The sequence below is a fragment of the Pectinophora gossypiella genome, chromosome 15 (assembly GCF_024362695.1).
Source record: "Pectinophora gossypiella chromosome 15, ilPecGoss1.1, whole genome shotgun sequence".
Taxonomy (NCBI): domain Eukaryota; kingdom Metazoa; phylum Arthropoda; class Insecta; order Lepidoptera; family Gelechiidae; genus Pectinophora; species Pectinophora gossypiella.
Genome location: NC_065418.1, coordinates 4,566,864 through 4,592,671, shown reverse-complemented (window position 1 = coordinate 4,592,671; position 25,808 = coordinate 4,566,864). Strand labels below are relative to the sequence as shown.

Below are 25,808 nucleotides of genomic sequence, written 5' to 3'. Positions count from 1 at the left end.
AATCTATTATTATGCAATCGGGTCAATTTTACAGATATTAAAAAAAAACTTCCGCCTGATTTTTTTTTTGTATGACTGTGTGTTAAAAATATTAAAAGATAATCGATATTTTACGCACATAAGAGTTTGTACTGAATGTTTTAGGAGCAAAATACTATTCGATCCTGACAAAAAAGAAATTTGGCGACAGAGCTTTTAAATTGAAACGACGAAATGCAATTTCCTTTCGACGGAACCCAAAAACTAATTATGTAATTTTTCACCTCGTCTGTTATGTCGAAGTTAACATTATAATTACAGGGCAGAGCTTTTAGAGCGCTTTAATTGAATTCTGAGTATTTTTGTAACGCTACAGAGTGTTTTATTTCCATTTAGGTATTAATTGATTTATTTCAATGAACAAATATTATAAATATAAGTTGCAAACGATTATGATAAGTGACAGGGATAAAAATGTAAGGCATTCACATAAGGTCTTCTTCTTCTATCGTGTGGGTTGTGAGGTGGAGTACCTACCTCATCAACCCTGGTCTCAGGGTTCCTATTGAGCCGCCTAAGGCCCCTGACATGCTTACATCAGTAAGTAGTAACCGGGTCTTCTTCAAGTGCCTTCCGAATCACGGTTCTTCTTACTTTTAGATGATCACCCTGTAATATCCTAACCAAACGAGGGATCACAAAGTGATTTTTTTGATAAGTCCTCACTGGGATTCGATCCCGGGGCCTCCGGCTCGTGAACCCAACGCTCAACCACTGGACTAAAGAGACTGTGGAGTTGAATAATATAATCACACTCTGTATTCCCAGATTTGCACCATTTTTTTTTACTAAGCTCCCGTGTTGGCTGTCAGTGACCTGCTAAACGAGTGCTCGCCGAGGCATGGCCCCCAGCCTTCAATGCGAGAAATTGACTAATTCACTGCCAAAACGCAAATCATCGCCTTGACAATTCAATTTGAGGAAACTATTACGTACTGTTTGAGGATTGGAATTCTTGGTGTTAGGTAACATTGACAGTTACGGAAAAAAATACTAAGAGCCTTTTCTTTGCTTTGACATTAGAAGTTGAATAGGGGTTGAATTTAGGGATGTAAGTATATACCATTATGAAGAAAAAGAAGAAGAACATCCATAAAGAGCTTACATAGAACAGACTAAAAAGAAGGTGAACGTCGTGTCTTATAAGGAAGTAAAAGAATTAGCCTTTGATAGACAAGAGTGGAGATTAGCATTACATCGACAAGAGCGTTACTCTTAAATTAATGATGATGATACAATTATAGATCGTCAATCAGTCTTAGTTTTTCGTTATTTGGTTAGTTCGTCAAATATTGTTTAATGCAGTACATACAAGAAATATTTTAAAACATACATAAGAAAGGTTACATAACTCATAAAATAATGTATATTTTTTACAAAATTTTTCTCACATAGTGGAAAAAATCAAAGACAAAAGTCATGTTACGTATATACTGTAATTTGAATGAAATATAACTGACTTTCAAAACTTAACTTTTGACGTCTACACAAAAGTTGAAGCCGCGAAAACATTTCAATCACTTTTAGTGCTACACTTCTCTCAAATCCTTACACTACCTTGCACATCTTACGTACTATTACTCAAGAATGTTCTTACAACGGAAGAGCAGATTTGCATGCAACTGTTCTAAATATCGGTTGCATCGGTCGTGATTCTGGGCGTAATTAATCGACTATCCAGCGTAGTTAGCTTCACTAATCGAAATCGTTCGTGATCGATTTCAATCGACCCGTTATCTGGTGTCCCCCGTTCTTTAAGGCGAATAACACACATTTTTTTTTTACTTATTGATGTCCCTTATTGTCAAAAATATTGTCCGATTAACCCTTTCACGGACAGAGACCATGGGTCATTGATGGTTCATAATAGGTAGTATGACACCTTGGTATCGGAACGTCCGTAGACGTTCTGTCCTTGAAAGTGTTAAGTAAGTGTATGTGCTATAACTCACTAGAACACTATGATATCGCTACCACAGACGCACCACTAACAAAATGTATGCAGTTGGTTACGCAATCAACAAGACACTAGTAGGGGTAACATGCGCAACGTGCTAAAATTTTGTCGATTGTGAACCAAAATAAGTCATGTCGTTCTGTCAAAATACAAACAAAATCATGTGGCACGCATGTTAGGGAAAAAAACAAACTTATCGGTTTCGACAAAATTGATTGAATCGATCGATAATTTTATCACGTTCCGAATGTTAGCCTTGCAGGTGGTTTTTCAGCTGACAGCGTTTTACAACTGTATATTTTGTTGATGGTACGACTGTGGTTCAGCCATCATGTTGTCCTAGTGAGATAAAGTCCTATGAGTCTAAATCTCAGTTCCGAGCATAGGATTATGTGAAAGAGAAGCGGACGAAATTAACACCCAATTTAGTTGCTATTTATGTCTTTGGCACCAACTAGGCAGTGTTTTACTTTAGCTTAAGTGCGATTAGGTTAGGTTATTCACGAAGTATAGTCAAACATTAAAAGAATACTTTTACTTGGTAAGTACTAAGTATTCAGTAAGTATATTAATATTATAATACTTACTTAAGTAATTTAGATGCTCATAAGTCATAAGCTCACGGCTATGTCCCAATTGGGGTAGTCAGAAGTAAATCAATCGGAACGAAGTACCCACGCCTCACTGAGCTTTCTGTTTGAAATTTTGATTATTTACGAAAAACACCTGAAGCTTTGTTTACGGATTGGAAGCGGTAAGCAGAGACCGTAAAAAATACCGCTAAGAGGGGAAACTATAGCCCAGCAGTGGGATAATGTTGATTAGTAAGATAAAGTACGACTTTTGGTAAGAAGCAGGGTGCGGTCTATCGACCCACTAGGGTCGATTAATTCTTTTAAATATTCTTCCTCTCAGACGACGCACTGAGCCGAGGTTCGCGCCCAACTGGGCACCCTCAGACCTGTTGTCTTAAATTTTGTACCGGGTGAGAGTCCTCAGCGTGACTTATTGTAGATTTCCCATCTGCGGGAAATCTACAATAAGTCACTTAAAAAAAAACACTGTGAGGTCAGCCTTAGAGCCATTCCGTTGTGGCTTTAGGCTATCATTTGTTTGAGCCCTATAGCGCCGGCGCGCGCACGACAGAATCACAATTGCTTCGTATCAATCACGTCATCTTTGTACCATCATTTTTTACATCGGTTTTTAATTTACACAGTACTATTTGTAAACAAACTTTTATTTATTAATGTGTTTGATACTGTGATTGATATTTTGTTACTTAAATTATGGAGTACTTCTTCTTCTATCGTAGTATCTTAGGCATGGGTAGCTAGTTCATCTTGTGATGGATGTACCTCTGACCACCTCAATTTGGGATATAATTATGTTATCATGTTATGTTATGTTACTACCCCAATTCTCTCTACAAAACGCATCAGACGTAACGTACAAAAATAAGTCTTCTTCTATCGTGTGGGTTGTGAGGTGAATTACCAACCTCATCAACGCTGGTGTCAGGGTTATTATTGAGCCGCCAAAGGCCCCTAACATGGCTCATGTAACGAACACTTACTTACATCAGTAAGTAGTAACCGGGACCAACGGCTTAACGTGCCTTCCGAAGCTTTTTGGACAATCAGGTAATCAGCCTGTAATGTCCTAAGCAACTAAGGATCACAAAGTGATTTTTGTGATATGTCCCCACTGGGATTCGATTCCGGGACCTCCGGATCGAGAGCTCAACGCTCAACTACTGGACCACGGAGGTCGTTATGGAGTACTTTACCGTGATACCCTGGAAGTCAGTGATCGTTTTAGCTTGATGTTTTTCTTTTTTTAGTTACTTAATAGATATTTTTTTTATATTTCTCGGAAATAAAACTAGAAGTAGTAACCTTTTTACAATGTACTTTTGTAGAGGAAATAAAAATTTTGTACTTACATACTTCACAGTAAGTAATTATTATAAGCCTTTTGATTTATATTACAAAACTCACACGCATAAACCAACACGTACCGGATCGGTGAACTTATTTTTAAGTAAAAAAAAGTACTAAGTATAAAAAGCATACCGGAAACCCATTTAATCATAAGAACTCAAACTCCCCAAAATGGTTCGCACTCTCAATTTCATAGAGAACCCGTATTAATGAATATTAAATCGTCTAACGGGGACATTGTTGAACGCATGCGTACGCGCCGCTTGTCTTTTGTTCTCCACCTATTACAATTTACAATACTTAATCACCGTTTTTCCTTCGAACTTCTAGGTAAATACAAAAAAAAATTCAAGCTTATAATCCCTATTGCCGTAAGAGTTTATTTATTTCTGCTTTTGTCTGTTAAGGAGAGTGTCCCTTTGTGGGCCCGTGGTAGCACAGTTGGAAGAACGTTTGACACTCACTGTGAACTCGCAGGTTCGAATCCAGCATGGACCGAAACCAATGACTTCTGAATTTGTTTTCTAATTCATGTTTGGATTATAAATGTTTATCACGTGCGCGGTATTTATTTATTTATTTATTAAAAATAAGCACAGTACTTAATACATTTTTTACATTTGACGGTGCAACAAAAACCAACTAAAAAGGAAAACATATTGAGTAAACTCATCTTTTCGAGAAATACGTTTAACCTGTATTGGCCTAAATGTCACCTCGCAAGTTGGAAGGTCAGACGGGCAGTCGCTTCTGTAAAAAACTGGACCTGTCAAATCTTCAGGTGAGGTTAGTGGACCCCGTGAAAACGGGACAAGGCTAAGGATGAAGTAGGTAAGTAAGTAAAGTTTCTTTTCTAACTTACCTACTTCATCATCATATTTAGCCCACCGCCTTGCAAAATCGCCAAGAGGGTTGGACGAAGAAAAGCAAAATTTGGAAAGGTTTTCTAAATTGACCCGGTCGGGAACAGAACCCGTGGCGAGCCTTTAACTTGGCTGCCAAGTAGTTACGCCAATTGTAGTTCTGTCGGGCGGCAAATACCGGTGCAAACTGGTTGTTCCCAGAGGACCCGCGTGGTACTAAGTGGTTGCGATGTGAATATTCATAATTGTGTTTTCCCGACAGTCGCTCTATACCTATAGACGGTATTACAAATGATAATTAACTTTTATGAACTTTGACGTAGCTAGTGCTAAGAAATAACGGGGATAATTTGCATAGCAGGTGGTAAAGTGACAACTTTACTCCTAAATAGGCTAGTTTCCAACTATTTCACTACTTTTTCTAAACGTCAAAACACGCAATTACTATGGTATTTGTATGAAAAGCAACCTGTAAAGTCATAGAAAAACGTGACAAAATATCTCACTTATTATTAAGTACATTATTTTTAATTAAAATTCATAAATTAAATGATAAAAATTTGGCACCTTTACTTAGTCTTTATTTAGTAATCAGAATTTCATAATTTATCTAAGACCTAGGAAACTACCACCCAATTCTCAATCTGATATATTTTTGTCACTGTCACTGTCAATTGGATTTGAACTGGGCACCTTCAGGCCTGTTGTTTTAAATTTGTACCGGGTGAGAACCCTCAGCGCTCCCCACTTGTCCAGCCAAGTAGTGAATGCTATTTGGTTAGGATATTACAGGCTGATCACCTGATTGTCCAAAAGTAAGATGATCCGTGCTGAAGGCACGTTAAACTGTTGGTCCCGGTTATTACTGATGTAAGTATGTAGTCGTTACATGAGTCATGTCAGGGGCCTATGGCAGCTAGATAATAACCAGGGTTGATGGGGTTGGTAATCCACCTCACAACCCACACGACAGAAGATTAAAATTCATAAATAAGTTAAATGGTAAAGAATTGTCACCTTTACATCCGTATTTAGTAATCAGAATTTCATAATTTATCTTTGAATTAGGAAACTACCCAATTTTCAATCTGATATATTTTTTTATCACTGTCACAGTCAATTGGATTTGAACTCAGACCTGTTGTCTTAAATTTTGTACCGGGTGAGAGGTCTCAGCGCCCATTTGTTCGGCCAAGTAATTAAAGCTATTTTCGGCAAATCTACAATAAGTCACATCAAAAAGCACTGAAAATTGTGACCCGTTGAGAGCCCTAAGCTCCCTATTTGTCCGGCTAAGTATTAATACCATCTTAGGTAAACCTATGAGACACGTCACAAAAATACTGTCGATTGTCAGTTGGTTGCAACTTGGCTAAGGCCGTGTTTCTACGTTCCGCACTACGCAAAACTACATACGAGTAATAGTTTAATTAAACAAAACAAAACATTGCATAATCTAATTAATGCCCTTGCATGGTGACCTAGCGGGTTAGTAAGGGAAGTGGTAATGAGCCTGCCCCGATGTAGGAAGCGGCGAGGTCAGTCGAATATGACTTACCGACGCCGAAGAACAATGTACGCGTATATACAATACGCTCGTAATCGGGATAGATCGCCAGTTTTGACGTGGACTTATGTTTCGGTGGTAAGTGTAGTGTTCTTTGTGAAGCCTTGCACACTTTGAAGTAGTACAAGTATTGCTTAGTTGTTGAATCAAAATCAGAATCATTTATTCAACGTAATTATCGTGGATTAACTTGTTGAAATTCAATGTAACATCAATGGCTGAGGAGAAGAAATGACAAGAAACTGCAACAGCAACAAATCTTTTAAATCAATTAGGGTATACATTACAAGTTATTTAATAACTAGAGGAACACATTTAACACATGGTTCACTAGTGTGACCCGTGGGTTCCGTTTATTGCTTACCGAAGTAGATAAGTACGTAGTCATTACATGAACGAGCCATGTCAGAGGCCTTTGGCGGCTCAATAATAACCCTGACCTTGCAACTCACACGAAAGAAGTATTTTACCACTTGCTATCTTATAACTCAGAACTTGGGGGTTAAAAAGGGCACATTAAAACAATTGATATTAAAAGCAATATTGCTATTTAACATTTGTCATTGCGATTTTACTTTTACATGCGCAAATGTCAAGTTGCAATATTGATTTTTATGTTTCAATGTGGCCTTTTTAACCCCCAAGTTCTATTTATTAGTTAATAATTAGTAAATATTATAAATAAATTCTAGTTCTAGTTGAACGATATCTTATCTCGTGGATTACATACATACATAAACTCACGCTAGTTAACCCTCAAAGTGTGAGCCGCAAGTGAACGAAGATATACGAACAAGAATTGTAGTCTTGCTTAATGTTTATTTTTATTTATCATCTTCACAGAAACTATGCGTAATCCGTATCAGACTAATCATAACAGTTTCTAACAAGAACGTGATTAGTAGTCATGGCAGATTCGTAAATGCACCACGAGAACTTCTCAGAACATAATAGAGGGTTGGTCTAGCAATTAGCCGATCTATTTAGTCGTGCTCTGCTCTGGGTCACAGAGTAAAAAACATCGATGCGTGCTTGATCTTTTTATCGGATTACCCGCAATAAGTGATCCCCATTCGTTACCACAGATAATAAATTAATCATACACGTGTCTAATAACACTTAGTTGTAGCGGATCGATGAGAATTCTCCTCTGGCAGCGCATGAGTGAGAGTTTCGCGTTCTTTCAATAGGAAATGAGGAATTATAAATCAGTGATTGTTATGAAACTGAGTGTCCCGTTCATTGAAAGTTCTCGCAATCAATAGTGTAATACGCGTTGAGTGAGGCACGCTAAGATAGCGTTACATGTCACGCGAAAAAACGTTTATGCATAAAGACACCGTACTCTCTGTATAAGGGTGTCTTTTTTGCCATGTGGTTGGGATAGCTAATTAACGAGCAACGGTTCAAACTATTACTTAACCAATTTCCACTATGTCGTCGATACTTCTCGATTTTCCACATTTTCCTTTCATCTGGGCGATATGTGCGCAAGAGCATGTTTGGTGTTAACCGTCACGCAGTGTCCGTGACGTACCGTTACCACGACACGCCACGGCTGGAGTGACATCGCGGCGTTTTGCACCTCGTGATAACATGCGCGGGCGCCGTGGGTCACATTCGCACATCTGTAACTTACTTCCAAAATTTTTGTCATATATTCAGGGCCGTTTTTAAGGTCGCAGGTTCGAATCCAGCATAGGCCTAAACCAATGATTGTCGAATTTGTTTAAGAATTCATGTTGTTAGATCATAAATGATTATCACGTGCTCAGAGATGAAGGAAAACATCGCGAGGAAACCACATTCCCGAGAAATTCATTTTCGGAGGTATGTGTCGTAACTTGTATCGGGCTGGTTTTCTCTTCGCGGGTTGTAATGTCAGACAGGCAGTCAAATCTTTAGGTTAAGTAAGCGGACCCTGTGAAAAACGGGATAATACTAGGGAGATGATGATGATGATGGCATGGTCAAAAAAATAACAATGAAATATTTTTTATTGTTATCTTACTAGGGAGTAAGGGAATGAGAGTGGATCGACGCGAGCGAAGTAGCGAGCAACAGCTAGTTAACTATAAATAACATGTCAATAACACACGAGATCACAATAGTCATGTTGTACAGTCATGAGCAATATCATGTACCCACCTTAGAACCATGTCGCACTATCATATTTGACATTTAACTAGACTTACGGTTTAATTTGTCAAAAAAGTTAATGTGACTTGGTTTCAAAGTGTATACATATTAGTACTCGTGATCGTACCTCTGTACATCCATCACAAGAAGAACTAAGACCCCACACCTCACCGAGCTTTCTGTTAGACCAACAACATGATAGGTGGTATATCGTATCGCCATCTATAATGGTCGTGCTAACTGTGCTATTGAAAAACTGCATTGACTACACTATGGTGTGAATGACAGCCGAACCGAAAGATATTTGTTTTTATGTAAGTATACCTACTGAGAACCCTATGGATGGTTAAGACGATTTCTAGTAATTTCTGTCAAAACGATCAAGAAGACACATTGGACCTTGTTAATAAATTTATGAGGTACATGGAACAAAAAAATAACAATGAAATATTTTTTATTTTTATCTTACTAGGGAGTAAGGGAATGAGAGTGGATCGACGCGAGCGAAGTAGCGAGCAACAGCTAGTTAACTATAAATAACATGTCAATAACACACGAGATCACAATAGTCATGTTGTACAGTCATGAGTAATATCATGTACCCACCTTAGAACCCTGTCGCACTATCATATTTGACATTTAATAAGACTTATGGTTTAATTTGTCAAAAAAGTTAATGTGACATGGTTTCAAAGTGTATAGGTATTAGTACTCGTGACCGTACGGTATTCAACGTACTCGCTGCTTTTAGACTTCCAGAACACAAACTCAGGCCTATACTTAACTCGTATTTAGTGGTGGAGGAGACTCCGAGCGTGGGAAAGTAACACTTGTCATATATTCTGGTACAGACTGTTTTTCTATGAAGTTATTAAGTTAGTTTTTAACTTGACATATTCTAAGATTGCTAAGACGCTTCCGGTCAAGTAGTTAATGCCATCTGCGGCAAAAGTACAATAAGTCACGTCAAAAAAAGCTAGGACGTCATTGTCTACTTAGGGTTGGTTTTTCAGTAAACTGATAAATTATTTATCAATGAGACAGCGAAATTATTTACTGAAGTATATAAAAATGGTAATAAGTGCTTTAAACTCGCTTTTTAAATTATTGTTTAATTTTAATTGATAAAAAAACGAATTTGTAATCGATTCCTGGCCGGATTAATTTAGGAAACCTTGTCCAAAATGAATCCCTCCGGTCCAACAGCGGAACTCTGTGGAATAGCGAGTCCCAGATGTCCCCAGCGTCGGGACGTTTAAGACCACTTAGGGCAGTGTAAAACAAGTTAGAAAAGAAAACATTGATGTCAGTACATTTTAGACCACAAGTCAAGCTAAGCTAACCTCGCTCGCTAAGACGTGATAATTTGTCCTAGGCACTTTAAAATCGAAAACAGATCCGCAAAGAATTGTTGAAAGGCATAAAATCACGGCGATGAAAGAATTTAGGCCTCGAAAGACAGCTGCAAGCAAATTATTTTACTTCTGCGCCGGCGCCGGTCATTCCGACCGTAGCGGGGTCACAATACATTTCGACGCTATGCACTAATCTGTCAATGTTTGATCGTTCTTTTCTTGTTATTTTTGTCTTTTTTTATAAAAGTCCTACCTATTTTTTTATTTTATTTGGGTAACAAACAGCTACGTAACTAAATATACGATTTAATAAATCTTAAGCTATGTCGTTGAGCCAAAAATAGGTTAACAGCAGATAGTTTTATATACTGTTTGAGGTTTACACAGTTATTATCATAATTGAAACACATAATACCGGTTATAGATATATATTACAGAAAAATACAATTATTGTTTTTCTAAAACAATAATTAATTTTATTATTATATTTACCTAAAATATAAAAAGTAAAGGTATAATATATAGGTGCACAAAACGAGAGACATGCTGAAAATGAGTATATGTATATGTGCGTTTAGACCCTGTTTTCACGCAAAATAAAAGGGATTTCGGAGACTTAATATTTATTCACAACTTTCTTCATACAAGTGATTCTAATTGGAAAAAAAAGGAAAACAAAGGGTAGGGCGCGGATGGCGCCTCATATTTATAGCAATAGAGAAACTACGACACTCGGTAGCGCTGACGGTCGCCTTGGTGAAGTAACAATATGGGAAAATTGAAATTTCATGTCCCATCCGAACACATCCTATCTCATATCCTATCCCATTTTTGTAAATATCATGGTCTCTTTTCGAAATCGTTTACAACTTCGCTAATCTATCTGATCTGAGACATTAGGTACAAGCTGTGAATTTGATTATTAGTAGCCACCAGCCACCAGGTCCGCCAGGTCTTGATTTGCCTTGGCTTACCTGGAAGTCTCTAAATAGACTTCGAACTCATGTGTATGTGCATGAATGCATGGGATTAACTGTCTGAGAACTGATATTAGGCAGCTAAATTACTCAATTGTATAACAATATTTTATGTTTATTTTTTTTAAAAAAAGAAAACGTCTAGGGCCCTGTGCCGAGGTTTTTCTTGCAGCTTCTTTTCCCCGGCTATACAGGTTGTGAGAAGCTGCAGTAGTTTTAGGCGGATGAGACGTTCGTTACGTAAAAATTGACGATTCAAAGTGTAGCTATATATTTTTGAATTTGAATTTATGGGCCGAAGTAAGGACAATTTGTTCAGGTGGGGTTTCTCGGATGGATCGGATCATGTCACTAGAAACAGTATCGAAATATCGGCAGTCTTATATCCCTGATTTAAACACGGTAAGAACCCGTTATTATGTGTTTGAATTATATCCTGTTTTTTTATTTTTTTTACTTTCACATAAATTCGTTTACAAACATTGCTAAACCTAAGCAGGTTTGTCTCGATGCATTCTTCTTCGGCATACGCTATGCTTTCTCATTATTACATTTAAAGAACTTACTTACACAAAATAATCTTTACCATTCACCTAGGTGCTTACTTAGTTATAATAGAAACAGGTAGGTAGCAAACAGAAATCACACATCATCAACAAACCGATCCTACTTAGATATATGTATCCTGGGATAGACAAAACCAGATAAGTACCCAGAGCAGCTTTAACAAGGTCATCACTTAAACTTAGTTCTTCAAGTTGAAAGTTGAATTTTCATCTCTGACCAATAACTGAGCTTACAGCTTTATTTGAGTATGACAAGTACTGAAAAAGGAAAAACGTCGACCACGTCGGCGGGGTCGTGAGCTGATTGGCTCTCCTTATAGCTAATTGGGTTGTCGGGTCAGAACTGTAGATTACTTATTACGTATTTCGGCGCCGATATTTATCGGTACCATCCCTAAAAGAATTGTATGTGAAAACCACAAACACCAAGGTATTGAGCTGCAGAAAACGGTGCTATAACTATCTAATATTAAGTAATTGGTAAACTTATCCACACCACTAATAATTTTATGTAATTTTATAATTTTATTTACTTAACCACCTATCTCTAAGTTTTATTCCGATAGTTTTAGTTTTCGTTTGATTTTTTCATACCATTTAAACGTTGTTGTGTTGTATTAGACGATTTATGTTTTTTCTTATTTATTTATTTTTTTAAATAAGGATTGTTCTTTTTAAGCTAACTTTAGTTTATACTTTTTATTATCAGTGTTGTGTGCGTCTATAATTGGCAGGCATACCGGAACTTTTCCTATGTGTATTTTATATTGTGTGTTTGTGTATGTACTGCTGTTGATGTACCATAATAAATAAATAAATAAATAAATAATTGTGATTTATTGTGGTGTTATTTCGAAAAATATTTCAGTTCATTTATGTTTTAAAAATTATTAGATGCACGGATTTGAATCTATGATCATTCCGTCAATTATGCAACTCAACATTCAACTATAAGTCGTATTTTTAAGAAACTAATCATAATTACTTACACCGAACCTTCCCAATATTCTTTACATGTTCTTCAGTTAGTCACGATCTGTAATTACTTTATCTCACAAAATCTACTCTGAATAGAGTCATTTAAGCTTCGGTGATATCAGTCGCCGTTTGTAGGGCGGCTCAGATTACGAGACCGGAAAAGTGTTTTATATCACGTTACTATTACCCAAATCACGATGACGAGTATCATAAACACATTGACACACTGTGAAAACGAATCTACAATAATTGTCTCTACTCCACTTACCTGCTGAGGTTTAACACCATTTTGCACTGTCGCACTTAGCGGTTCACTGTTCTATCATTTATTCAATCACACAACACCGTGAAAATTTTTTTGTTATTTGAATGTTCACTAAAAATAAAATTTAAAAATAATAAATTTTGGCAGTGGTTTCGCGGGTAGTCGGCGTACGCCGCGCGGTGTAGCGAGCGAGCGGCGCGCGTCTTTCTCCGTTGTCCGTGATGGAGTGTTTGCCTTTGCCACAGCCTCCACCGTGTGTCTTCAGCCGCGAAATGCTTCCCGCAGCAGTGAGTTCGGACAAAAGCACGAGGGGGGCCGTAATCACTACCAAACCATTTGGGAAAACAATCTCCAGGTGCGCACTCGCCGCCGTTACGGTTAATCCGTTTTATGTGACGGCTAACGACGTCGGAAAGCAATTAGGGGATTCAAGACATTTTTATCGCAATCTGATTTTTTAAATAAAGAATAGACGCGCAAGCGAGTACATCCGTTATGCCTATTTAGTAACGTCAAACTTAAAAAATAAACATTTTTTCTTCCTAGACAGGCTGATGATGTTATACATATTAATGACGAGGGCTCGTAAATGAAATTACCAAATTCTCCTGCACATTACACTTTATTGGTTCTGTATGAACTTACACATGTCATTGCAAAGACAATATTTTTAGGTAACCAGAACCCGCTGGGAACGAATAAATTACCGTCGCTTTTTACTTTGACTTGCCATTTTTGTACTATACGTCGCATTCTGGATTTGAATGTCTTCAATTTCGGGGTTCAGAAATTCTAGAATGGCTTTTTTGATTTCAGCCACGATTGTTCATGAATTTCCAAAGAGGTTTTATTCCTTTCGCACGCAAGTTTTTGCAAGTGTGTCCCGCGGGTCTAGCTCAGGCCGAGGATTTTCTCCATCCGTAGCAAAATATGGAACCCGATTATAAGCGATGTTACGGTCACTATGGCGATTGTCAGTTTCATGGGGCTGAAAAAGAAAACAACATACCTGTTTTATTGATCCTTTTAGGATCTGTTCTAATCCTATTTCTGGGTTTCTTAAGTAAAATAATTAAAAACAATTTTATAAAAAAATAATTTTCAAATATTTTACTTTAGTTCTCAGTGTTAATTTATTATATTATTAACTTTTAATAATGGTCTATCAAATTATTGAAGAGTATTCACAAATTCAGTTTTGTTTATAATTTTTTATGTTATGTTAGATAAATTATTTTTGTACACAAAAATAATATTACCTCTTTTAAAAAAATTAAAAGGTACTCCTGAAGAGAACCAAAGGGAATGCAATCTAGAAATGTTTTTTTTACCTACATCCTAGCGATAAAAAAGAAAGTGATAAATCGACCATTGCCAGTATACCACCTAGCGTGAAGTACTGAGGAATTATTGAGGAAGCGTGCCTCACGGCTTATCCGCGACGGATGGGAGTGGCATTCCACACATTGCGTTCTGTTGGATAATAATTGTATCAGGTTTAACTTTGCTTTGTCCTTTCCGGGTTGGGTAAAAAAATAATCCTTACAGCATTGTTTTAGTATCTTCATGCACTCCTTAATGGGGTGGGCAAATCCACCAGTACTTGGAAAATAGCGGCGGCTACGATATAATTTTTTTTGATTAATTGCTGACCTACCTCAGATGCTAGCGGGGAGCGGACAGTTGCCGTTCTATAATGTAGTATTATTCCTTATTCTATGCTCTGGTCTTATCTGCCTAAAGGTTAGGTATTACAGCTGTTTTTACATAAGTTTTGTGCCTTTTACTGTCGGGAATATTCCCACTTTGGGAACGATTCCACTTTGGTATCGTTTCCACTTTGGGAACGTTTCCACTTTGGGATCGTTTCCACTTTGGGAACGACACACGTAACGTTCCCAAAGTTGGCAACGGCACATCACTGGATATGACGTCATGTAGACTCACCCGTCAGCGTGGTGGAAGTAGACGGCGGACCTTAGCGCGTAGTAGATGAGTTGCATGTAGCAGTAGATGAGGTAGTAGACCGCAAGTGCCGTCGCTGTCACAGATAGCTGTAGTAAAGAGATCAGCTCCGTCGCCAGCTCCCACGTCTTGCTGTATTGCTGTAACGAAAGCAATACGTAAGCCCACGACTACATCCCAATGGGGTGATCAGATGTACATCCCTCGTATATAAACATACATACATAAACTCACGCCTATTGCCCACCGGGGTAAGCAGAGACTATGGAATTTCATTTTCTTCGATCGAAAAGCAATTTACCGGATGAGAGCCTTCAACGCTCCCCATTTGTCCGGCCAAGTTTATTAGGCAAGCTTTCTTGATGACGCTGGTTTATTTTTATTTGTAAGGTGGTTAAAGTTTAAGCACAATGGCTTTGATGTTATCCTTCGTAGAGAGCCATACGGTACTAAGGTCAAGGAAAAAGGTCAAAGTTTCTCTTTACGTGATACCCTTCTTCTAATGATGATCCTTAAAAAAATGACCTAATCTACTAAAGTAAAAATAAATGTAACTACCAGTGTTAACCTAGAAAGATTTATATCTTACCGCGTTAATTCGACATTTAATACAACATTATTATGTGCGACCTTATTTAAGTTCATTAAACAAGGTTAAGTTGTATTGTACAGTCGGTCAAAGAATTAACATATTTATAATTATCTACTTACTTACACCTACTAATATTATAAATGAGAAAGTGTATATTTGTTGTTTTGTTTTTAACGCCAAAACGGAGCGACGAATTGACGTGATATTTTAAGTGATATTTTTAGTTGCGCAGTGATGGTAAGTAACATATACGCTATATTTGTCTCTTTCTAACCCCCCCCCCCACCTCCCTAAAATGGGGGGTGGATGTTTATATGGAGCATCCCGCAATTTTCAAGCTAAAAATTGGTATGTGGACTATTTGTGACTAACAAAAAAATCGTGCAGATTTTTTTTGTTGAAATCTGCCCCCAACTGTTTCAGAGAGGGGGGTGAAATTTTATATGGGACTTTTCGCAATTTTCAAAATAGGAAGCTAAAAAGAAATGTTACCCCGAATTTTTGTTTTTTAATATATTAATATCTACTTACAATTACTATGTACTGTACTGTATTTTTAAATTTGTTTTGGTGTTACCTAGTTTTGTTAACAATTTCTTGGCCTGAGTCTACAAAATAAACAAAATAAACAGGTTTTGATATCAACATAATGAGGATAAACCTTCACGGTGCGATAGTCCGTCCGGCAAATAGCTATCGAAATGTTAACTTATTGTTGGCTACAAACAATCACGATACATTCAAATTATATTATTTCAAGCGTAAACTTTTATATTGTTATCTCCCTATTATTTTTATTCTTTATACCTACTGCATCATAAATTAATTATTATCAGTCCTCAGCGGTAAAGGAAAACATCGTGAGGAAACCCACATTCCCGAGAAATGCATTTTCGGAGGTATGTGACCTAACGTGTATTGGGCTGGTTTATCATTCGCGGGTTGGAAGGTCAGACAGGGAGTCGCTTCTGTAAAAAAACCGGACCTGTCAAATCTTCAGGTTAGGTAAGCGGACCCTGTGAGAAACGGTATAATGCTAGGGAGATGATGATGATGATATCTACCGCACCTACTCACAGTGTCTTCTTACTTTTTTGAAAAAGGGCCAGGAAATGTGGCATTACTGTCATATAAATAAGCGGAAACCAATGTTTTTTTTAATTTCTTCTTTTTTTTCACATACATACATACATACATAAACTCACGCCCGTAATCCCAAATGGGGTGGGCAGAGCCACAAGTAATCAAAGACAACTTGCAGCCACTGTTGATACGAAGTCCTAAGATGGATATGATGAACCTTATGGTGATAAGGGATCAGCCTATCGCCCATAACATTAGTCCATCATGTTAGAGGACCACATCATATTTTTTTTCACCGCTAATTTATATTTTACATAATAATCTTCTTTATTGTGTCCTCTTTACTGAACTGAGGATCGCGACGATGAATAGTTTATTTCCACTCCAAGCGTTTTTCAGTTGCGTAGACAGTTCTATGTATGTTTCCCCTAACTGTCATCCTCACTGCATATTATTATTAAGTATAGTCATCCCCCAACGGTCGCCAAAAAGCAAAGGGATAGCTCTTTGGTACTTTGGCAGTGGACGGTTTCTGACTGATGATGTTCTTTTTTAGGACTAAGTATCAAAAGTGGCTGCAAATAGTTTCTTGATTATTTGTAGTTCTGCCCATCCCATCGGGGAATACGGGCGTGAGTTTATGTATGTATGTATCTATGTTCTTTTTTTAAATAGTTTTGTAGATCAATAAGGTCAATTGCACTGTAACCTTTCTCGTATATACTCTTATGTCGTAGTAAATAATATTTATTTATTTTAAAACTTGTTAGATGCCTAAACCCATCAATCAGACGGGACATTTTGACAGCACCATCAGAGCCCTTTTGCGTACTCTCGGTGCTCTGGGAACTGTCGTAGGGCGTCGGTCACGATGGACGATGGTATCGGCGCACGAGCATCCATTACTGAGCGTCCGTACCATCCTTGTTTATACCGCCTTTATCTGCTCCTTGTAAATCTGCGCATTTTTTGCGGTGACCTTCCGTGACCTGCTAGACACGTGATAGATAATCTTTACTTATTATGAATGATCCCTTGTTTTTGAGCTATTTGAGGCGCAAATGACATGAACGGGTTTGTGACATAAACTATTATTAACAATTCTGAGGCGAAGAATATCAAGTAGGTACTTTACTTACCTTTTGACGCACAATGACCAATACGCACAATGACCAACAGGTAATACGAATATTGACATTGGTCATTGTGCGTCAAAAGGTTATTAATGGATATTTTTGAACTACAAAAGTAAACTTAAAAGTGACTCTGGTAATATTCTTACATTAAAATAATAATCATGCAATACGTTTCAGCCGCGAAAACACTATCTTCCTAAGATATTGCATGGTGTTAATTTTTTTTGCATGCAGTTCACGCAACAAAATAGACAGTTTCATATCAAAATCGATATCACATTTTCTTCGATTTACTTTTGGCTCGCGAAATAACGATCTTGAAATTTCATGGTCATAAAATTTTGTTTCCTTTTTAAGTTTAAAAATAAAACGGTAAAGGCTTGGATGTATGGACATTCTCACGTTCAAACGGTGGTGCCACCCTTCTAAACAGTTGGTAGTGGTACTTTTTTTACAGACAAGCTTAAAAAATGTAAACTTGTTGCGCGTTAGTCAAAATGCTAATAGGTCAATATGCGAGTGTGTCGAATTGCGAGTTGGTCATTATGCGAGTTTAATTGGTATTGGTCATTATGCATATTGGTCGTTTTGCTTAGGCGTCATTATACGTGTTGGTCGTTATGCTTGTGTGTCAATATTCGTATTACCTGTTGGTCATTGTGCGTATTGGTCATTGTGCGTCAAAAGGATTAATAAACCGTTCATTATTGTGTGTGATTTTATTTTCTTTGCCCCATTCATAGACTATTATTTATTATATTGTATTGTTTCTTATTATGTATTGGCTAACCTAACAGCGTATTTGTTGTTTCGTGTTTAATGACAATAAATGATTTGGTATTGGTCATTATGCGTATTGTTAGTTTTGCTAATGCGTCATTATGCGTTTTGGACGTTTTGCGTGTATGTCTAAATTCGAATTTTCCGTTAGTCATTATACGTATACGTCTTTTCACGTACGCGTCATTTTGCGTTTTAGTAGAAATGCTAATAGGTCAATATGCGAATGTGTCATATTGCGAAAAAAAACATTGTATTATTGGTCATTGTGCGTCAAAAGGCTTACTTACGTGCAAGCAATTACAACATCCAATATAAAATTACTCCTGTGATTAGGTAAGTAAGTACACTGTCTTGTTTGTCTTGTTTGAGTTGCATTAGCCGTATTTGTATGCATTTACTTATTTATTTAGGAGAGATATAACCCATTTTGTACCTTTTTCTAGATTTTCTACCTTACTTCAGAAATAATAATTTTGTCGCTATCCCTTTCTTAATAATTATTTTATTTTACTGCACAACTATGACTAAGTCTATGTACCGCTCATTCAAATATAATTCAAAGTGAAATCAAAGATAAAAAAAAAGTTATCGGAAGTCAAAGTGAGAATTCGACCAAAATTGTTACAGTTGTTCATATCTCCTAAACCGTAAATAATTGCTGAACATACATGGGGGTGTTTTTGGTAGCTAATGAGCCCCTCTTTCTAATTTTACATTTTGAACCTAACCTTCTGGGCCACCCTGTATTTATTTCTGCCATTACATTGTATTTTCGATTAATTATGTACCCGCGTAATGAGAAAATAGGTAATTATCACGTTAAATCTTGACAGCGCCATCTATATTATTTTTGGAAAACTTAGCTGGAAAGTTCCTCATTACTGAGACCTCACGTCGCACTAGCGCCACCTTCATTACCCTAGTTTAGCGGCTGTCATTCAACCGGTAACGACTAGTAACGAGCTCATATTCAAGACATTCCGACAGCGATGCTCCATCGCAACCCTGGCCGATGTCCGATAGCCAGGGCTCACGACCGCCGCGCCCTGTGTCACGACGGGCCACGGAACTGGAGTCCTGATCCTATCGAGACAACCAATTAGACAATAGCTCAACGCCGAGCGTCTTCAGAACCTTGGGATGTTGTGGTATTACAGTTCTGTTTTATGACGGTTTTGACTTCTTTTGTAGATAAATAATTTCAAGGAGGTAACCCTGTGGGCAAGATGGGCACATTCGGTCCAGAGATGATAAAGAACATTCGAATTATGCAGTTTTAAGTATAACATGTTAGGTATTTACTGTAATAATAACTTAATATAAATACTTAAATACATTCTATCACAATTTAATGGATTAAATTATGGATGTGTGGCCACAAACCGTTCGTCTGGACAGGTCTGGACTACTAGTCGAAACACCTCCACCAGTCTGACTAAGGGGCTAGTGTTCAGTAACGGAACATACGGAACATGTTAGATTCAGTATCCCGTACTCATTTTCTGTCGTCAGAAAGGGAGGCCCGATATGCTAATATCTTGCTGTTTATCTATCTATACTTACATATTATACTAGTACTCTGTACTCACTTCTCCGGCCAAGTAATTAATGCCACTTGCGGCAAATCTACAATAAGTCACGTCAAAAAAAATCTGTAAGTACTCACTTTTCTAAATTGTTCCTCCTTAACTTCCTTAGCGCCGACGGCGCTAAGTTGTTGGGTTAGAATATTGTTTGCCTTGTACTGCGAGAGATCGCTGACGATCACTGTTGGCACCTGGCTGAAGCACGGCACCAGTTCCCGGTCGGTTTTCTGTTGAAAAACATTGTCATTATCACAACAAGGGTAATGCTTTGCTTGTTCCATGTAATAATAATAATAATAATAAAAACACTTTATTGCACACAAATTCACAAAACATTAAGTAACATTTGTAAGTACCTCATAAATTTATTAACAAGGTCCAATGTGTCTTGATCGTTTTGACAGAAATTACTATAAATCGTCTTAACCATCCAATGGGGCTCTCAGTATACTTACATAAAAACAAATATCTTTCGGTTCGGCTGTCATTCACACCATAGTGCAGTCAATGCAGTTTTTCACTAGCACAGTTAGCTCGACCATTATAGATGGCGATACGATATACCACCTATCATGCTGTTGGTCTAACAGAAAGCTCGGTGAGGTGTTGGGTCTTAGTTCTTCTTGTGATGGATGTACAGAGGTACGATCACGAGTACTAATATGTATACACTTTGAAACCAAGTCACATTAACTTTTTTGACAAATTAAACCGTAAGTCTAGTTAAACGTCAAATATGATAGTGTGACAGGGTTCTCAAGTGGGTACATGATATTGCTCATGACTGTACAATTCCCCATAAGGATATAGTAGTGAGCTTATAACTTTATCTTATGTTGTTGTCACACAATGCTAGAGCGTAAGAACTATCTTAGTTACATGAGACAATTGTTCCTCAGTGTGTGGTATGGACCCTCGTTGCGGAATAGGTGCGCAGGCGGTGAGCACGGGTATCGGCGTCGGCGGTGGTGGATCGGGAAACACCTTCAGCATCTGCTTCAACTTCTCACTCGTGCGCACGCAGCCGCACGCGCGCCTCCACGTGTCGTGGTGCTCTGAACTCCTGCGCAGATCGCAATAGAGTCATAAATGCTCTGTCGTTGATGAAACTTACTGTGGCAGAGTCTCTGGTCTAGTGGTTAGAGCGTAACGCTCATAATTTAGAGGGCCGGGTTCGATTAGTGATGGGAACATTGTCCAAATTGTTTTACGAGACTGTTCTTTGTTTGGTTATATTGCAGGATGAACTACCTGATAGTAAAGTATTTTTAACGGGTCGATACATGATTAAGTGCTCTTGTGTCAATGTCTGTGTGTATGTGTGAATGAATGAATGTAAACTGCTATATGTCTGTGAAGTTAATTAACAATCGTGTTGTCTTTATTTTTAGGGAACTTCTGGACTACATCATTGGACTTCCCAACGAACAGTCTTCAATATAATTTAAATGTACCTACCGACTATTATTTTTTTACTGTTTTCTTCTTCGGTACCTTGACGTTGGCAGAATCATCGTTTCTAAACGATGCAGCCTTAAACTTTAAAAAGTGAAGTGAATGTGAACTGTAAGTATTGTGGCTTTTTGGCGGGAAACGGGAACGGGACAGTTGCTTTCTTCATTGAATAATCTAAATAATTAATACGAAGTGGTGTTTTGTGGTTAATGATCGCATTAAGTTAGTCGGAAGACATTCGCGAGTGTTATTATATCGGAGTATTCAATAAACAAAGTGTATCTGCCTATTTTCGCTTCGTGCCAAGAAGCCGCTTCATAACTCGAAAGTTTATGCGGACTCTTGAGTTAATTCGTTTGGGGTTCGGAGTAGGAGTCTACTCCGATGGTGGGGGCTTAGGTTTCATCATCATCACCTTTCATCATTTCATTAATCATCAAGAAAAAAAATACGTAAGACATGGCTGTATGGGCATAGTTCCCTTTGCCTTACCCTTCGCGGAAAACAAAAAAAAAACTGTAAGTGTTGTAAGTCAGATTCCGATAAAAAATATTAGAGAACTGAGGGTAGTTATACCTACAACACCTTCTGAATGACAACCACTGCTTCGCCAGTCATTCCGTGACGACGATTACTGCAACGCGGCCGAAACATCGAAAATTTAAGAAGGTAATTTATTTTTAAAGTACTGCGGGGCGGAAGGCAAGAGGGAAACCACTGCCCTATTTTTCCCTAAAAAAGTAGTATGGTGAAATGCTACACCGACAAGAGCGTGGCTCTTAAATTGATGATGATGAATTTATTTTTTATCTTATTTAATATCTAGTCACGTATAGACCCGTTGCAAATAGTTTACTATGTACAAAGTGCGTGAATCTTCAAACGTGAACTATTACCTATGTTTCACCGAAAAACGAAATAAGATACCGTGCTTCGGAAGGCATGTTAAGTCGTTGGTCGTACTCCGGTTGGTTGAGAGGAGGCCTATGGTCAGCAGTGAAACGTACTTATTTATTTATTTTATTTATGTTTAAGTATGTAACTTATTGAGATTCCTTGGTTGAGAGGTATGGGCATACGCGTATGACCAGCGCCGGGAATTCTCGATATCAGGCCTGGGACTCTGGTTGGTGCGAACCTCAGCTCAGAGCGTCGATGAGAGGAAAGGGTGTAGGTAAAGTCGTAAGACCAAAGGTCCTTTTCAAATCCAAACCCCATTGTGTACGTATTGTCGTAGAATAAGGAATAATACTACGTATAGAACAGCAACTCTCCACTGAGCTGAGCTAGGTTTACTTCACCCCCCCTCCCCGGTCTTTAGTGTTGAATCGTCAATGTGTAGTGTCTGTGTAAAACGAGGTTTTTTTGTATGAAGTGTCCGGGGTGTGCTATTGTGTCTGAAAATCTCGGCCTTTTGAAGGTTAAGAGAAGCAGTCCCAAATTGGCCGATAGCGGTAAGCCCTGAAAAAGGGAAAAGTCGACCACGCCGACGTGGTGTGCACCTGGCATTTCTATGACGTTTCCCTATATTACAACGATCTTGCAATGACATCTTATTTTACTCACATCTTGAGAGACTTGGGCTTATATTAATGCTTACACAAACATTAACCTATTGCTTGATAGCTTGTGTGCTTATTTCATTGTACAAGGGATTTTTTAACGAAAAATATAAACGACAAAATTGAACACAAAACAACATATAAAAAATTGACGGTTGCTGCGCTAATCCATGTGACACTGACTTACTCTTTTAATAGAAAATGGTTTTAAATTTATAAACATTTAAGGAGGTTGTATATATATTTTGTTTTATTTAAGTCTTCTTTATTTAAGTACTTATTACTAAATCTTAATACTAAATATACAGTTAATCACTGCCTCGCAAAATTGTTTCTACAGTTTGTCTGCAAGAAAGTATCTCTAGTAATAACATGTAATTAATCTAATAGCTACATTAATGGCTACATTAGCAGTCGTTAATAACCACCAATCCGCACTGGGCCCGCGTGGTGGTTTAAGGCCCGATCTCCCTATCCATCCATAGGGAAGGCCCGTGCCCCAGTAGTGGGGACGTTAATGGGCTGGTGATGATGATATCTAATAGTAATTTGTACGTATGTCACAATAAGTTTATCACAATAATTATCAAAATTAACTATTGATAATAAATAGGTAGTTATTCAAAATAATCAATAATTCTCCAACGCTTTGCTGCTCTGCTCAATAGGTACCATAGAATAAGTACTACGTATAGGACGGTAACTCTCTACCCCGCACCCATTCGTATCGCCAACTTCACCCCCTCTGGGTCTCACTAAGGAGTGAGAGGGAAGAGCTCGCTGTCAATCTCTCGCTTCCACTTACGCGTCCGCGAGTGTCCAAGACATTTATAATATCATTATGTTAATATAGTTTGGTCCGGGGTGCGTCAATAAGTTTCTAATCAGTCTACTAATAAAAATAGTAAAATAAATAAAATAATCATCATCATCAGCCGTACAACGACCACTGCTGGGCATAGGCCTCCCCTAAGGATCTCCACGACGATCGGTCCTGCGCTGCTCGCATCCAGCGGCTTCCCGCGACCTTCACCAGATCGTCACCTTGTAGCGGGCCCAGCCACTGAGCGTCGTCCGACACGTGGTCGCCATTCTAGAACCTTTCCGCCCCAGCGGCCATCGGTTCTCCTCGCTAAGTGTCCTGCCCACTGCCACTTCAGCTTTGCAATTCTCCGATCTATGTCGGTGACTTTAGTTCTCCTGCGGAAAAATAAAAAAATAATAAATAGTAATAATATAATAGTAGTATAGTATAAGTTTATATCTGTTATATCTTTAATAAAACGCCTGTATTAATTAATGCGCTTTTATGATTAAGGTAAACATAAAACACAGTTGGCATTTCGAGAGAACACCAGGGTTGATGAGGTTGGTAATTCACGTCACAACCCACACGATAGAAGAAGAGAAGACTTAGAGAGGGGTAAACGGAGAGAGCGAGTTAGAGAAAGACGGAGTGACCGAAAGCACACCCCACACACTTCATACAAAACAACTCGTTTTACACAGACGCTACACATTGACGTTATCGTACACGCGCAACTGTGTGTGTGACGTCTGTTGCCATACGATTGAGGACTAAACTATGTCTGTAGAGGGGTGAGGTAAACCTACCTCAGATGCTGGTGGGGAGCGGAGAGTTGCCGTTCTATACGTAGTATTATTTCTTATTCTATGCCGAAAGGCAACATATTTATAATTCAGATACATAACACTATCAAAATTACATTTAGCAATGTTAGGTGCTGAAGAAGTTTTGAAATACTTAATTTAGTGAATGTAGGTCTAGGTGTGGTAAGCTACTTTCATTAGTACCATCTACCACAATCATTAGCAACCATCGACAATCCATCTACATAGTCTTCGGTTACCAAGTTTTCGCATTAGCAATAAAGGCTTTGTTGTGATTCATAATAAAAATAAATATTAACGGTCACGTACGTAATATGAATTCGCACAAACGAGTAACTGTCTTCAAGCGTTAAAAGAAAATTCAGAAGTAAGGAAGGTTAACGGAACTTTTTGGATACTTAGTCATAACACCCGGGCCGCCAAGAAGCCATGGTAGCCCAGTTGGAAGAACGCTTAATTGACTCTCACTGAAAGGTCGCAGGTTCGAATCTCATCTCGGGCATCAACCAATAAATTTCAAATTTGTTTTCGAATTCATGTTTGGATCTTGACTATCACGTATTCATCGATGAAGGAAAACATCATGAGGAAATCCACATTTGCGAGAAATGAATTTCAGAGGTATGTGACCTGTAATCTGTATTAGGCTGCTTTTCCCTTCGCGTGTTGGAAGGTCAGACAGGTAGTCATTTCTATAAAAAACCGGACCTGTTAAATCCCCCTAGAGTTATCCCGTTTTTCCCGAGGTCCGCTTACCTAACCGCAGAAAATTTGAGAGGGCCGGTCTTTTACAGAAGCGAGTGCCCGTCTGACCTTCCAACCCGCGAAGGGAATACCAGCCCAATATAGGTTAGGTCACATACCGCCGAAATACCAAGCTGCATTATTGTACTTTTAATCGCATACTTCGGGGTTAAACCCACGACCTTACGAGTTGCAATCACTTCTGCCTGTCTCAGGTATTTTTCGCACCCTTGTGAGATAAGTCGCGTGACACTAACATTTATTTATTCTTCAAGTAATGAACAGCTTATATAGTATTCATAGTGGCAATATAACATATTAAGTAACAAGAAAGCCAATTATAGATTACCCCGGGGTACATTACGTGTAGGTATCACTTAGTTTACAATTACAACATAGAAAACCTTTAAGTAGAGTTAAAGAAACGCGTCCCGTTCTTATGTTAACATTCTTCTTCTATGTGGGTTGTGAGGTGAATTACCAACCTCATCAACCCTGGTGTCAGGGATACTATTGAACCGCTAAAGGCCGCTGACATGGCTCATGTAACGATTACTCACATAAGTAAGTAGCAACCGGGACCAACGTCTTAACTGCGTTCTGAAGCACGGATTATCTTAC

At 38.1% G+C, this 25,808-nt stretch overlaps 2 protein-coding genes across 3 annotated transcripts in view; both read right to left on the bottom strand.

The window, feature by feature from the left end:
- The window catches only part of LOC126373137 (uncharacterized), a 48,647-nt gene extending 35,896 nt beyond the window's left edge, over nt 1-12,751 (bottom strand). For both annotated transcript variants that reach the window (XM_050019159.1, XM_050019160.1), the window contains exon 1: nt 12,653-12,751. In XM_050019159.1, the coding sequence (XP_049875116.1) occupies nt 12,653-12,672 (20 nt within the window). In that variant the 5' untranslated portion in view covers nt 12,673-12,751. The remainder of the gene's footprint in view (nt 1-12,652) is intronic.
- Nucleotides 12,752-13,401: 650 nt separating this feature from the next.
- Nucleotides 13,402-24,937, bottom strand: LOC126373444 (uncharacterized). Its single transcript, XM_050019603.1, has 6 exons — nt 24,912-24,937; nt 23,856-23,951; nt 20,674-20,857; nt 19,875-20,021; nt 14,597-14,754; nt 13,402-13,637 (listed from the first exon to the last, which is right to left on the bottom strand). Exons 1-6 carry the CDS (start codon nt 24,935-24,937, stop codon nt 13,541-13,543), a joined length of 708 nt encoding a protein of 235 aa, XP_049875560.1. The 3' UTR covers nt 13,402-13,540.
- Between the last annotated feature and the right edge of the window lie 871 nt (nt 24,938-25,808).

Bases quoted from the DNA above. Each gene is read 5' to 3' on its own strand.
- LOC126373444 (XM_050019603.1), bottom strand. From the start codon at position 24,937: ATGAGATTCGAACCTGCGACCTTTCA. The intron at 23,952-24,911 runs GTGAGAGTCAAT...GCAGTGGGCAGG, and splicing joins TTCGAACCTGCGACCTTTCA to ACACTTAGCGAGGAGAACCG. The intron at 13,638-14,596 runs GTGAGTCTACAT...TTTCTTTTTCAG, and splicing joins TACTTCCACCACGCTGACGG to CCCCATGAAACTGACAATCG.